We start from the raw sequence: 12,041 nt of genomic DNA, 5'->3' as shown, positions 1-12,041 counted from the left end.
CCGCGCAACCGTGACAGACTTTTGACGGACACTGCTCAGCTTCTTCATCCTGTTTTTCGACCAGAATTTTGTTGGGATTTAATTTTAACTTGATTTGTGGAATTTCCTGGAGAACGATATTTTTTTACGAGCACGTGCATTTCAACGCAAAATTATTCTATTTACCCCTTCTTCAAGCGTTAAAAAGACGTCTAAATTAGATCGATCAACCCCACAAAAATGTAAACACTAACAAGATTTGCGTTCAGACACTCAACTGGGGAAGGGCTGTTCGGATTTTCGAGGAATAAACAATTCATAACTCATCTCACACCTCTTGGCTGTGTTTAGTCCGTTGTAGATTTATTTTAAAATCAAAATAATAAAAAAAAATCGAACAAATTTGCTCTGTTTTGCTCAGCGTGCTGCGCGTGCCACCAACTAACCTAAGAGATTATCCGATAAATATAACCTAGGCACACCTCCTACTTGCTACAGAGAAACTTAGTGCCTAGAACAGGGAATTAACCTGTTGGTTCGTCGGTTTTGATTGAGGATGAGTGGGGGAAATATAAAATCGTTACAAACTAATGAGATTATAGGTAAAGTTTGAGGAGTGTGATCTGGGTTTTTTTCAGAAACGAATGGGAGTTATTTTTTGAAACTGAATTTGAATTTTAAAACAATTAATAAGCTTCAAAAAAATCAATGTAATGACTAAAAATAGATTCATATACAATACTGAATTGTAAAAAAAAATAAATAAAAAAGTTTACTAGAGACGGTAACTATGAATCACATGTAAACTCAGTTGATGTCAAATAATGATTTGTGGAATCGTCACACATTTCACACGTAAAATCATGTTTTACGTACAAAGAAATAAAAAGTTACATGATAAATCATGTACCAAAAAGTATCGTGATCAATAATGTAAATTAAAATGAAATTTGAATTTACTTTGAATATCACCTTTACAGCAACTACATTTCTATTTGATTTACTGTCTCATGTATTGGAAAATTACATTTTTAATTCTGTGAATGATTCGTTGCAAATTTACATAAAATCGCATTTAAATGTAACATTCGTTATTATTTTTATGTTTGTAGACGTACCTTTTTGTAAAAAATAAAATTACATAGAAAAAACGATATCTTTACTCAAAAAACATGATAAATAATGTAACACAAGGTACAATGATAAGTAAAGTAAATTTGCATGGAAATTTACATCAAATCGTATGTTTGATATTTGTGATTTGACAGATTACATTGAATTCCAATTTTGATTTTTTTTTATTTTGTGTACCGTCATCAGGGGTGACATTGGGTCTGGGAGTGAGATTGGGTCACACAAAACAGCTGAAATTTGTATGACCCAATCTCACCCCCCCAAACCCAATGTCACCCCTGATGGCGGTAGCAAATGTAATTTTACTCAGTTTCTGATGTTAATTTTTACTTTTACATAAAAAACATGCAAAAATTTCATCTTTTTTTAACATTTTCATTAAGGTAAAATTACATTAAAAAGATGTATGTTTAAATGTAAAAAATACTGCTTCAAATTCGCCGTATTTCAACTTCTTTATTGCTATGTATAAATTTGAAAGAGTTTTTCACTTCGTTCCATGTTTACATCATTATCGATCCAGGATAGTTTTCGATAGTACACTGAAATTAGTTTATTGAAACATCGTCAAACTTTAAACATTTTGAAAAACAAAATGTATTTTTGGATATTTGTTTAGTTTAAAATTGTATTTGCAACGAAATATTTTTCAAAAGCGGTTTTTTTTTTTGTTAAATTTGATACAAAATTAGCAAGGCAACAACATTGAAAATTTTAAATTTCGAAAATTCGATTACTTTCTACTAATCGACTCATTTGTTCTTGATTTGCCTTCGTATGACAGGAAAAAAAATACTGCAAGTTCGACAAGCTAATAAAAAATTGAGAGACATTGTTTTTTGAGTTAATTTGAGGTTATTTTAAATCATTTCTAATATTAGCGCCATTACACATTCTATTGAACGTTTTTGATCAGCTTTTTAGATTTTTTGCAGAAAAATCAAGGGCTAATAAATGAATATTAAATATCAAAATTTCATTGGAAAAATGATGAAATTATTAATTAATTAATTAATGACACTGTGAATTACTGAGAACACATTTTATAACTAGATTTCTCATTGTTTGTTAGTTTTAATTTTGTCTCGTTTGGAAATTATAATTATTATAAATAATTATAGTCAAAAATATTGTTAAAATTGTTACATTTTTTTTCAATAAAAAATATTATCAGCATTTTCAACTCTTTTAAGTTAAATTTTACTGTTTTCGGATATTCAAATCCGAATAACCTATTTTTTTTAAAATTTATTATTGAAAAATCAATCACTGCAAAACTGTTTTCTTTTTTTATGACAAAAATAAATAAACCTCTTCTCCATTAATTTCACATTTTCAGCCAAAATTGAGGCTATATTACGTCATAATAGAAATAATATTAAACATTCAAAAATACATAGTTTTTTACTGTGTAAATTAGCTACATGTTTTGCTGACCAAAATTCATTAATTATTATTGATTTCTGATTGTTTCGCAAAGTACCAAAAAAAAACTCTAATAATATTAGAGTAATATTGATATTTTGTTTATAATTGTTTTAAGAAGTTAAACTCATCAATCAAGAAGAAGACTGCAGTCATTGCATTGTCATGGCGTTTCGTTCGAGTATAAAAATGTTGAATCCTTGACAATATTGATAAAATTCATTCTACAAGTTGTTCCAAATATTCATTTGTGACGCAATTCTCTGAAATTTCGGTCATTCGACATGGGCACTTATTTTAAAAAATGAATATCTGCGACATTTTCAAAAAAAAAAATACCCTAAAAATGGCTATAACTTGAAAACAATCAAAATTTCACTTATGTACTTTTTGATTGCAAATTCGATTTTACATCGAAAAAAAAGAATGAAAAATTTTTGCGACCAATATTTCGATTTTTGTAAAAAAAACATTATTGATTCAAAAAATAAAACTTGGTCAAAGATTTTTTGCACATTCTGGAAATTTCTGAAAAGTTGGCATTTGATGTCCCCTAAAACATATGAAAAATATAGTGTTTTTTTTTTGCAAATCAAGTTTTAGTGACAAAAAGTGAAATTAGGAATCACCAAAAAAAATTACCGTGCATCATTTTGTTTTCAGAAGACACCAAATCGATTAAAAAATTCCTTCAGAAGATACAAATTTTTGAATTTTCATATATCATTTTTGTATGGACAGCTGCCAAATTCGCATGGAAAATAATATCGACAAACTAATGATGCGAAATGGCTTCTTTGGGCATACCGAAAAGCAACAAAAAAGTTTCAACCGGATTAAAAAAATACAAAAATTTAAATTAAATAAAAAAGACCTATTTCGCAGATAATTGCTCAGATGTAATATTACCATGATTTTTTTTTACTGTAGATGATGATCATCACTAATCCTTGGTGATGATAATGAATGACCAAATTTTGGTTAAATTCACCACAATTTTGTTATCAAATATACATCATTAATAAATGCTTGTCGACCAAGACGACAATAATTGCATGAAAAAATAGTTTTGAGATAGATTTGTTTTAAAGAATAAAAAATATCCTTCCAGCCTGCTAATATGAGAACATCGTTAAATGTTGACAGATTTTGTCTCTAAAAATTTGTAAAATTACCTCGAAAAATTTGTAAATTTCCATCTGTCTAATTTCAAATATTCCACCTCGATCGAGGTAAATTTGTTTTTTTTATTGTGCTGATTTTTTTTTTGGCGCAGATATTCGTTAAATAGAATTTAATTCAAAGATTAACTGATTGACTGATGATTAATTTTTCTTGAAACTGTTGGGTCGCATCACAAATTTTTACATCTGACTCAATTTGATTTTTTTAATCTCAATTAAACTATTTTGGGGACAGAAGAAATTCATGAATATTAAATCACTCACTTTTTCACCTTTTTCACTTTTTTCACATCGTTAATTTTCTTCAAATTCTGACCACGCTCTTTCGTGTCTCCCCAATTTTCACAAGTCAGGATGGCCGAGCGGTCTAAGGCGCTACGTTCAGGTCGTAGTCTTCTCTGAAGGCGTGGGTTCGAATCCCACTTCTGACAGACTCATTTTTTTCCCCCATTCGTTTGCGAAACACTTGGATCACACTTCAACTCTCTCTTAAACAATACAAAATAAATTACTAACTTTTAAGAAACACTGCTCACACGCACACGCACTCTTCACTGGAATCCAATTCAATCAATCGTAGTACTGCGCGTCCTTGCCCGTCCCGAAGCACTTGGCAAACTTGGAGCTCATGTCCTCGAGGCACAGCCGGGTGTCCTCCTTGATCTCCTGCATCTTGATGCGCACCTCCTCCCGCATCAGGATGTAACACATCGCCACCAGGCCCATCCCCAGCAGCATGTACACAAAGTTGATGACCAGCTTGGTCGGCTTGCCGGACTGCGAGTCCAGGATGTTGGCTCCGGGGACGAGATCGCCGATGCCGATCTTGCACAGACTGGTCACGCAAAAGTACGCCGAGTCGAGGTAGGACCACTTTTCCCACTCGGCGAACATGATCGTCCCCGTTGCGATGTAGATCGTGATGACCCAGAGGCAGGCCGTCGTCGGGACGATGATCCGCTTTCGCTGCGGGACTCCGTTGCCGTCCTCCAGAGCCAGATCGTCGTCGTGGCCGTGGCTGCACTCGTGAAGCCACGTGTAGAGCCACTTGAAGGTGGAAGCCAACACCTTGCCCATGTTCATAAAGTACAGGATGTAGAGCGGGATCCCAAACGTGGCGTAGATCACCGTCGCGCCCTTGCCCCAGGCCGTCCTCGGGACCATGTTCCCGTACCCGATCATCGTGAACACCGCCAGGCAGAACATCAACGCCGCCGGGAAGATCCACGTCTCCTCCGGCGTCCGCCCATCGTACCCCCGCCGAATCGCATCCGCCAGGTCGTCCTGGTACCGCTTCAACACCACATCCGCCTCGTAGTGCCAAATCGAACTGTTGAACAGGTTGTTCTGCTCCGTTACGTCCCACAGCTCGGCCGCGCAGTTCCTCCGCAGCACCGACACGTACTCGATCAACGGGTTCGGTTCCTGTGTCTCGATCGACATGAAACTGGCGGCGCCCACCAGCGCGTACACCACGATCAGGCCACCAACGCCGACCTGGGTGCACATAAACGCGATAAACTTCCGGCAGCAGTCCTTGACCTTCTCGCGGGGGTCGCTCGTTGTGGTGGAGGAGGAGCCGCGGCTGCGGACCGACGAGCGTTGGCGGTTCATTTTTGAAGAGATGTTTTTTTGTTGTTCAAGCACTAAGTGTCTAATGATTGTCTACGAGGGTGCTTTGCTAATTGTCACTACACTTTGCTGTATGCTAGTTGAAGAATTTTAGGTGGAATTGAGCGGTAGTGGATCACTGGATTCTATAACCCATTTTAAATCGATTTAAATTGATCCAACTTTAAATTTTAAATTTCTCACAAAAAAAAAACTGACAAAAGAAGAAAACGATATTATTTTGGCCGTCGGGAGGCAAGACAGTGAGCAAGAGAGCAACGCTCTTTCTTTTGTATTTCTCTCGTTTAAGTATGTATGAACTCATTTGCCCCAGTTGAAGTCGAGAGAGAATATACATCTCTTCTCTTTCGTCAATTATCCTAATTTCAAAGATAATAAATTAATTTTGATATTTTTGGAAGAAATTTTAATCTAATTCAATTCTAATCAATTCAATCAATTCTAATTCAAACAAAATTGAACAAAATTCTGTAATTTTAACAAATATTCAGTAAAATTGATGGCAAATAATTTAGTTTTCTTTCGAAAATTTTAAAGTTTTCCAGAGTATTTCATCACTTCTCTCCTTGTGCCCTCTTATGCATTCACAATTATTCCACGATCTTCTTTAGGATGATTAGGCAAAATATATTTTTTATTTTTGAAATTTTATTTGAAAATAAAATAGAAATTTAAAATAAAGGCAAAATATTCATATTTTTCCAGATAAATTTTTAGTGTGTTCAGCGAGAGATCTATAACTTTGTCCAAGACCCCAAATTGATCCGAGTTGAACCTGAATAGTTATAAAGCGATTTTGAGAGAACTGTTTTGTATGAAAGTAACAACTTCAACTTCAACGCTTAACTTGCATCGCGTCACCTTATTTTTGCCCTACGGATCTTTTCTTTTTGGCCCAAGGAAGCCATTTTGGGATAAATTTTGGAATTTCCCAAACAAAAATTTTAATTGTTAAACACTTAAGTTATTAAATTCATGATTCTTTAGTGAAAATACAAATTAAGGTTTTACAAACTTTTAATTTTTGTTAGTTTTTTTTTTTTCAAAGATCCTAACATATTTTTTTTACACTGCAATTTCTATTTCAAACTTTTGAGTTACAAAATTCAAAAAATTCCAGAAAAAAATAAAATTTCAAAAAATTTAATATTCTTAAATTTCTAAATTCTTGATTCTTGATTTTCTCTCAAATTCTTACAAATCCTATTTTTTTTATTTTTTAAATCCTCAAACTTTTAATTTGTTTAATTACTAAATAACTTAATTCTTAACATTACTATTGTTTTTATTCTTGGATTCTGAAGTTCTGAAATTCTACAATTTTATTAATCCTAAATTCTAATATGATGGAATTCTGAAATTATATATCAATAAATTAATTTTTAATACACTAAAATCTAAAACTCTATATCTTCAATTCTTAACTTTATAAATTCATCAATCTTCAATTCTTATTTTTTTTATTCCCTTATTGATTAATTAATTATTTCTTGGATTTGATGAATTTATTCATAAATTTATGATTTATTGAATATTATTTATTTCTCAGATTTTAATTTAAAAAAATAAAAAATATAAAAATTTAAATAACAAGCCATAGTCTTCAAATTTAAATGAAAAAAGTGTTTTAAAATGCATTTTACACTAGTTCAGTTGTTTTGCAATCATTAGTTTTCAAAAAATCTAAGATCTGACAAAAACAAAAATTGTATCGAAAAAAAAGATTTTGCATCGAAAATTTTCAAAAAATCTTAAGATTTTTTAATAAACCCAAACATACTAAAAATGATTTTAAACGCAGAAGAATGTATTTTAATTTGATTTCAGCTGGTTGCACTTGAATTTTCATTAAAATTTTGAAGTTTATTGTAAAATTTTTTTTTTTGCCCCCTGATTTTTCGGGCCAATTTTGAAGGGGGGGGTGACAAAAACTTTTAAAAATATTTGTACCAGCCTTAACTGTTAAACTATTTAATTATTTGACTATTTAATTATTTTATTTTTTATTCAATTTCAATTGTTAAATTAAAGAATTATTTTATTTTCTTTAATTATTTAAATATTTAATTACTTAAATATTTTATAATTTAAATTTTCAATAGTTTCAATATTTCATTATTCAATTACTTAATCATTTAATTATTGAATTATTCAATCATTCAATTATTCAAACACTTTATTATTTAACCCCTTCCCGCCCAGAGCAAAATCAAGATTTTTTACGTTTTTCTACATAACTCAAGACTGGATCGACCAAATTTGATGAAATTGGAATGGTTATAAGTTAACAATCTACATAAACTAATGCAGGTTGAACCAGGTTGAAAAAATGCTTGGTTGCAGAGAAATTCAACTTTGAAGACAAAAGTTAGTGGTGCTCTGGAGTAACCATGGGCGTTAGAGGGTTAACTCTTAAATTCTCAAATTTCTAAAATTTGAAATTCTTACGCTTTTAAACTCCTAACTTCTAAATTCTGATTTTACATTTTTAATTTTCTAAGATCCTTAAAAATTTAAAACTCTAAATGTCAAAAATCAGAATTTCTAGAAAAATAATCCAGGATTCTATAATTATAAAACTCTAGAATTCTTAAATTCTAAAAGTTTAAATTATTTAAAGATTAATTCTGATATTCCATAATTTTGAAACTCCTTAATTCTATAATTGTTTTATTCTAGAACTCATTAATTTGAAAACTATTTAATTATTTTTTAATGCTTCAATTCTTTAATTATTAAATTCTACAGTTTTTAGATTCTAAAACGTTAAAAATTCAAATTCTAAATCAAATACTTTTAAAAAAATCCAAAACTCTTCAGATTAAAATTATAAAATTCCACATAAAAAACGCTTCTTTTCATGAATTCTTGATTTTTTAAATTGTAAAATTACAAAATTCGAAAAATTCAATTTTTCGATTGCTCAAATATTTTTTTTTAAATCTGGGATTCTAAAATTTTGAATTCTTTCATTCTTATGTTTAATAGTAAATGTTGAAATTTTATTGGAAATAAAAAATATGAAATTATCGATTAATTAAATGATGACAATGTGAATTACTGAGAACACGATTAATAACCTAATTTTCTTATTGTTTGTTAGTTTTAATTTTGACTCGTTTTTTGAAATTATAAAAAAAATTATAGTAGAAAATATTGTTGAAATTGTTACAATTTTATCAATAAAAAAAATCCCATATACATTTTCAACACATTTTAGTTAAATTTTATTGTTTTTAGTTGAATTTTACTTGGATAACTCGCACAGTAAAAAAATCATGGTATTATTACATCTGGGCAGGGGTACATCTTTTATGTCAGAAAAAATATGTAATTTCACCACTGAAAATGTGTAATTTTACTACTTTTCTAGTGTAATGTCACCTTTTCAGTCTTGATTGATGTAAAATAACATCATAAAAAAGGTAATTTAATTATTGAATTCTACAATTCTATGATTCTAAAATGGTTAAATTTCAAATTCTAAATAAAAAACTTTAAAAAACTCCAAAACTCTACAGATTAAAATTAAAACATTCCACATTGAAAAAAAAAACGCTTCTTTTCATGAATTCTTCATTTTTTAATTGTGAAATAACAGAAGTCAAAAATAGTAGTTTATGCAACAAGTTGCAAAAAGAGGTTTTTTTCAGCACGAGTCGTACATTTATCCAACGAGTTTCACCGAGTTGGATAAATACGAAGAATGCTGGAAAAATCAAGTTTTGCAACGAGTTTTGCAATTCAGAAAAACACCCATTGAGTGAAATTTAAAGTAAAGTTTAAATAAAAAAAATGTTGAAAAGTGTTACTCTTCGAAACAAGTGCTGAAAAGTTAAACTTTTCAGCACCCATTTCAGTGCTGAAAAGTAGAACTTTTCAGCATTTATTTTGAAAAGTATTGCTATTCGATTCTGTTATTTTTGGTACAGAAAAGTAGGCTATTTCGTCGTTTGAGAATGACAGGAAAAGTAAGTAGTTTCACGACGGAATTGCAAAAAATATTTTTTTCTATTACTCAAATATTTTTAAAAAAATCTGGGATTCTAAAATTTTGAATACTTTAATTCTTATTTTCTTATATCTGGAAGAAATCTTTCGCTATTTTTTTTAAATCAATAATTCAGAAATTCTTTACTATTTTATTCTTCAATTTTGTAACTCTTTTCAATTGACGTAATTGTAAAAATTGACGAAACCAAAAATTTTGGGAAAAAAAACTTTTTGCGATACTAAATATCAAAAAATTTCTAAAAATCTATAGATTTTTTTAATTATCCCAAAACATGCTAAAAATGATTCCAAACGCAGGGGAATGCATTTTAAATTGATTTCAGTTGATTGCACCTAAATTTTTCATTGAAATTTTGAAGTTTTTGAAAAAAATATTGTTTTTGCCCCCTGATTTTTTTTTCGGGGGAGGTGCAACAACTTTAAATAAAATTTGTACCAGCCTTAGGGACCATCCATAAACCACGTGGACACTTTAGGGGGTAAGCGATTGTCCACGCTCCATACAAAAAAGAAGGGGGGGGGGGTTGAGATTCCCAAAAAAGTGTCCACGTGGTTTATGGATAGTCCCTTAACGAAAGATAACTTTGCATGGTGAAAACATTAAATGATTAAATATAATTTATACACATAAAATACTGTAAATTTTAAAAGGTGTAATATTACCTCTCTGATGATGTAATATTACATAAATTCTGATTGACAACGTAGAATTACACCGAGAAAGTGTAATATTTGTATGTAAAATCAAGTATTGTTGCAAGTTGGGTCAATAAAAATGCATAATTTCCCTCCCCCAAAAACAAACCTATTTTGCTTTCTCTCTCTCCCTAAAAGTGCACTCCACTACCGGTCAATCCACCCTACAGACACCAACAAGAACTAAATTTAAACGCCGATCCATAATTCGCTCTGGCGTCGTCGTCGTCGTCGCTGTCTTCGCCGTCTTTGACCCGTCGCCTCCTTCGATCCTCCGCCGCACGCAAACTACTCCATTCTTCTTCCTCTTCCTCTCGCTTTTCCGCCTGTCCACCGCGTTCTAAACAAAAGTGCTGATTTTGCCACCCTCTTCCTCTGCCGCCACCCACTTCGCCCACTTCCTGCTGCAAATCAATTCCGGCAAAGCGGCCGTCACGACGAGCACGTGCACCCGCGCCGGTATTGGTGAGCCGCTGCTCGTGCTCCCGCTCCCACTGCTCCTCTTCGGCTCGCTCGATCGCGTACCGATTCTCTCGCACCAGGCACTCTCGGCTGCGCTCTCTCGGCACGGCCGCCCGCAGTCGGCGACGATGGGCTTGTTGTTGCTTTGGCTGTGTTGGTGTCGTCGTCGTCGTCGTCGCAGATGTCACTCGCCGTTGTCCATCGCCTTGGATCGCGCTCGTCGGCTGTTGCTCCTCGTTTTCTCGCAATTTCCTCCTTTTTTGGGCCTCTTGCAAGCTCTTCCAAACTGCGATCATGCGAGGGCCGATAAAGGGCTGCTTAAGGGTTGATTTAGTGCTGGGCGAAAGATTGATTTGGTGCCGATCGTGGTAGGCGCGAACACGGGTTGCTACGTCGAAAGTAGATTTTTTTTTTCAAAGATCTTTTCCGGATCGAGAAAAACCGCGGCGAGCGCGCGCGGAAAAACGCGTTTTCACGGCTGAAAGGTCGGTTCTGAACTGATCGTGAGTTCGGCGAGAGGCGAGATCTTTTCGCGGTTGGAAAATTGAAAACTCCCCGTTCGCGGAGAAAATGCACGATTTGGGCGAGAGGGAGGGAAAAACGGTGAAAAATACGCAAACACTTGAGATCGTGCGATCGCGTCGGTAGGGTAAAGGGGGCAGGTTTTGAATAAAAAAAACTATTTTAACTATTTTTTATTTTTTTAAAATTCAAAATGCCAACTTTTCAGATATTTTCAGAACGGGCAAAAAATCTTTGACCGAGTTATAAATTTTTGAATCAATTCTGATTTAAAAAAAATCGAAATATTGGTTGGAAAAATTATTCAACTTCATTTTTCGATGTAAAATCGAATTTGCAATCAAAAAGTACTTCAGTGAAATATTGATAGAGTCCACTATTTTGAAAAAAAAAAAAATCCCATTTATTCATTATTAAAAATTAGTGCCCATGGTTGCCCACTTTTGAAGAAAATATTTTTAAAAGGCTGAGAAAATTCTCTATATTTTGCTCTTTTGAACTTAGTTGATACGACCTTTAGTTGCTGAGAGATTGTCATGCAAAGGTTTAAAAACAGGAAAATTTGATGTTTTCTAAGTCTCACCCAAACAACCCACCATTTTCTAAAGTCGATATCTCAGCAACTAATGGTCCGATTTTTAATGTTAAAATATGAAACATTCGTGAAATTTCGGATCATTTCGAAAACATTTTTTTTTAAATCAAAACTAATATTTCAAAAGGGCCAAACATTCAATATTATGTTTTGTTTTCAGAAAAAAATGCTGGAGTTTTCTCTAATTTTGATCATTCCAATAAAAAATATTTTCTAAATTTTCAATCCATCGACAACATTTGAAAGGCCTTAAAACACTTTTTTCGACCATATCAAATGTAAGGGTTGTTTTGAAAATTAATAAAAAAAAATATTTGAAAGATCGGCAACTTTTCAATAAATTTATTTTTTCATATTGAAAATCGGAAGCATATTTGCTGATTTATCGACTCTTAAAA

The 12,041-nt window shown here is 32.3% G+C and overlaps 2 protein-coding genes and 1 non-coding gene across 4 annotated transcripts in view; 2 read left to right on the top strand and 1 right to left on the bottom strand.

The window, feature by feature from the left end:
• Positions 1–12,041, top strand: part of LOC6043588 (UPF0565 protein C2orf69 homolog) — a 76,991-nt gene that overhangs the window by 36,975 nt on the left and 27,975 nt on the right. The gene's annotated exons all lie outside the window — the stretch shown is intronic.
• Positions 299–11,031, bottom strand: LOC6043596 (TWiK family of potassium channels protein 7). Of its 2 annotated transcripts, none has more exons than XM_038256004.1 (3): positions 10,174–11,031; positions 4,239–5,430; positions 299–508 (listed from the first exon to the last, which is right to left on the bottom strand). In XM_038256004.1, exon 2 carries the CDS (start codon positions 5,334–5,336, stop codon positions 4,293–4,295), a length of 1,044 nt encoding a protein of 347 aa, XP_038111932.1. In that variant the 5' UTR covers positions 5,337–5,430; positions 10,174–11,031; the 3' UTR covers positions 299–508; positions 4,239–4,292. The 2 variants fall into 2 exon arrangements, with proteins under 2 accessions (XP_038111932.1, XP_038111937.1); XM_038256009.1 differs by having other exon boundaries at positions 4,239–5,423.
• Trnal-cag lies at positions 4,071–4,153 on the top strand. Its single transcript has one exon. It is a non-coding gene; the product is annotated as a tRNA-Leu (tRNA).

Source organism: Culex quinquefasciatus, chromosome 1 (assembly GCF_015732765.1).
Source record: "Culex quinquefasciatus strain JHB chromosome 1, VPISU_Cqui_1.0_pri_paternal, whole genome shotgun sequence".
In the NCBI taxonomy this organism is placed as follows: domain Eukaryota; kingdom Metazoa; phylum Arthropoda; class Insecta; order Diptera; family Culicidae; genus Culex; species Culex quinquefasciatus.
The sequence above is the reverse complement of the archived record's forward strand: the minus strand, read 5'-3'. Positions and strand labels throughout refer to the sequence as shown.

What these genes read in the sequence shown, in the direction of transcription:
- LOC6043596 (XM_038256004.1), bottom strand. Translation starts at nt 5,336, where the DNA reads ATGAACCGCCAACGCTCGTCGGTCCGCAGCCGCGGCTCCTCCTCCACC.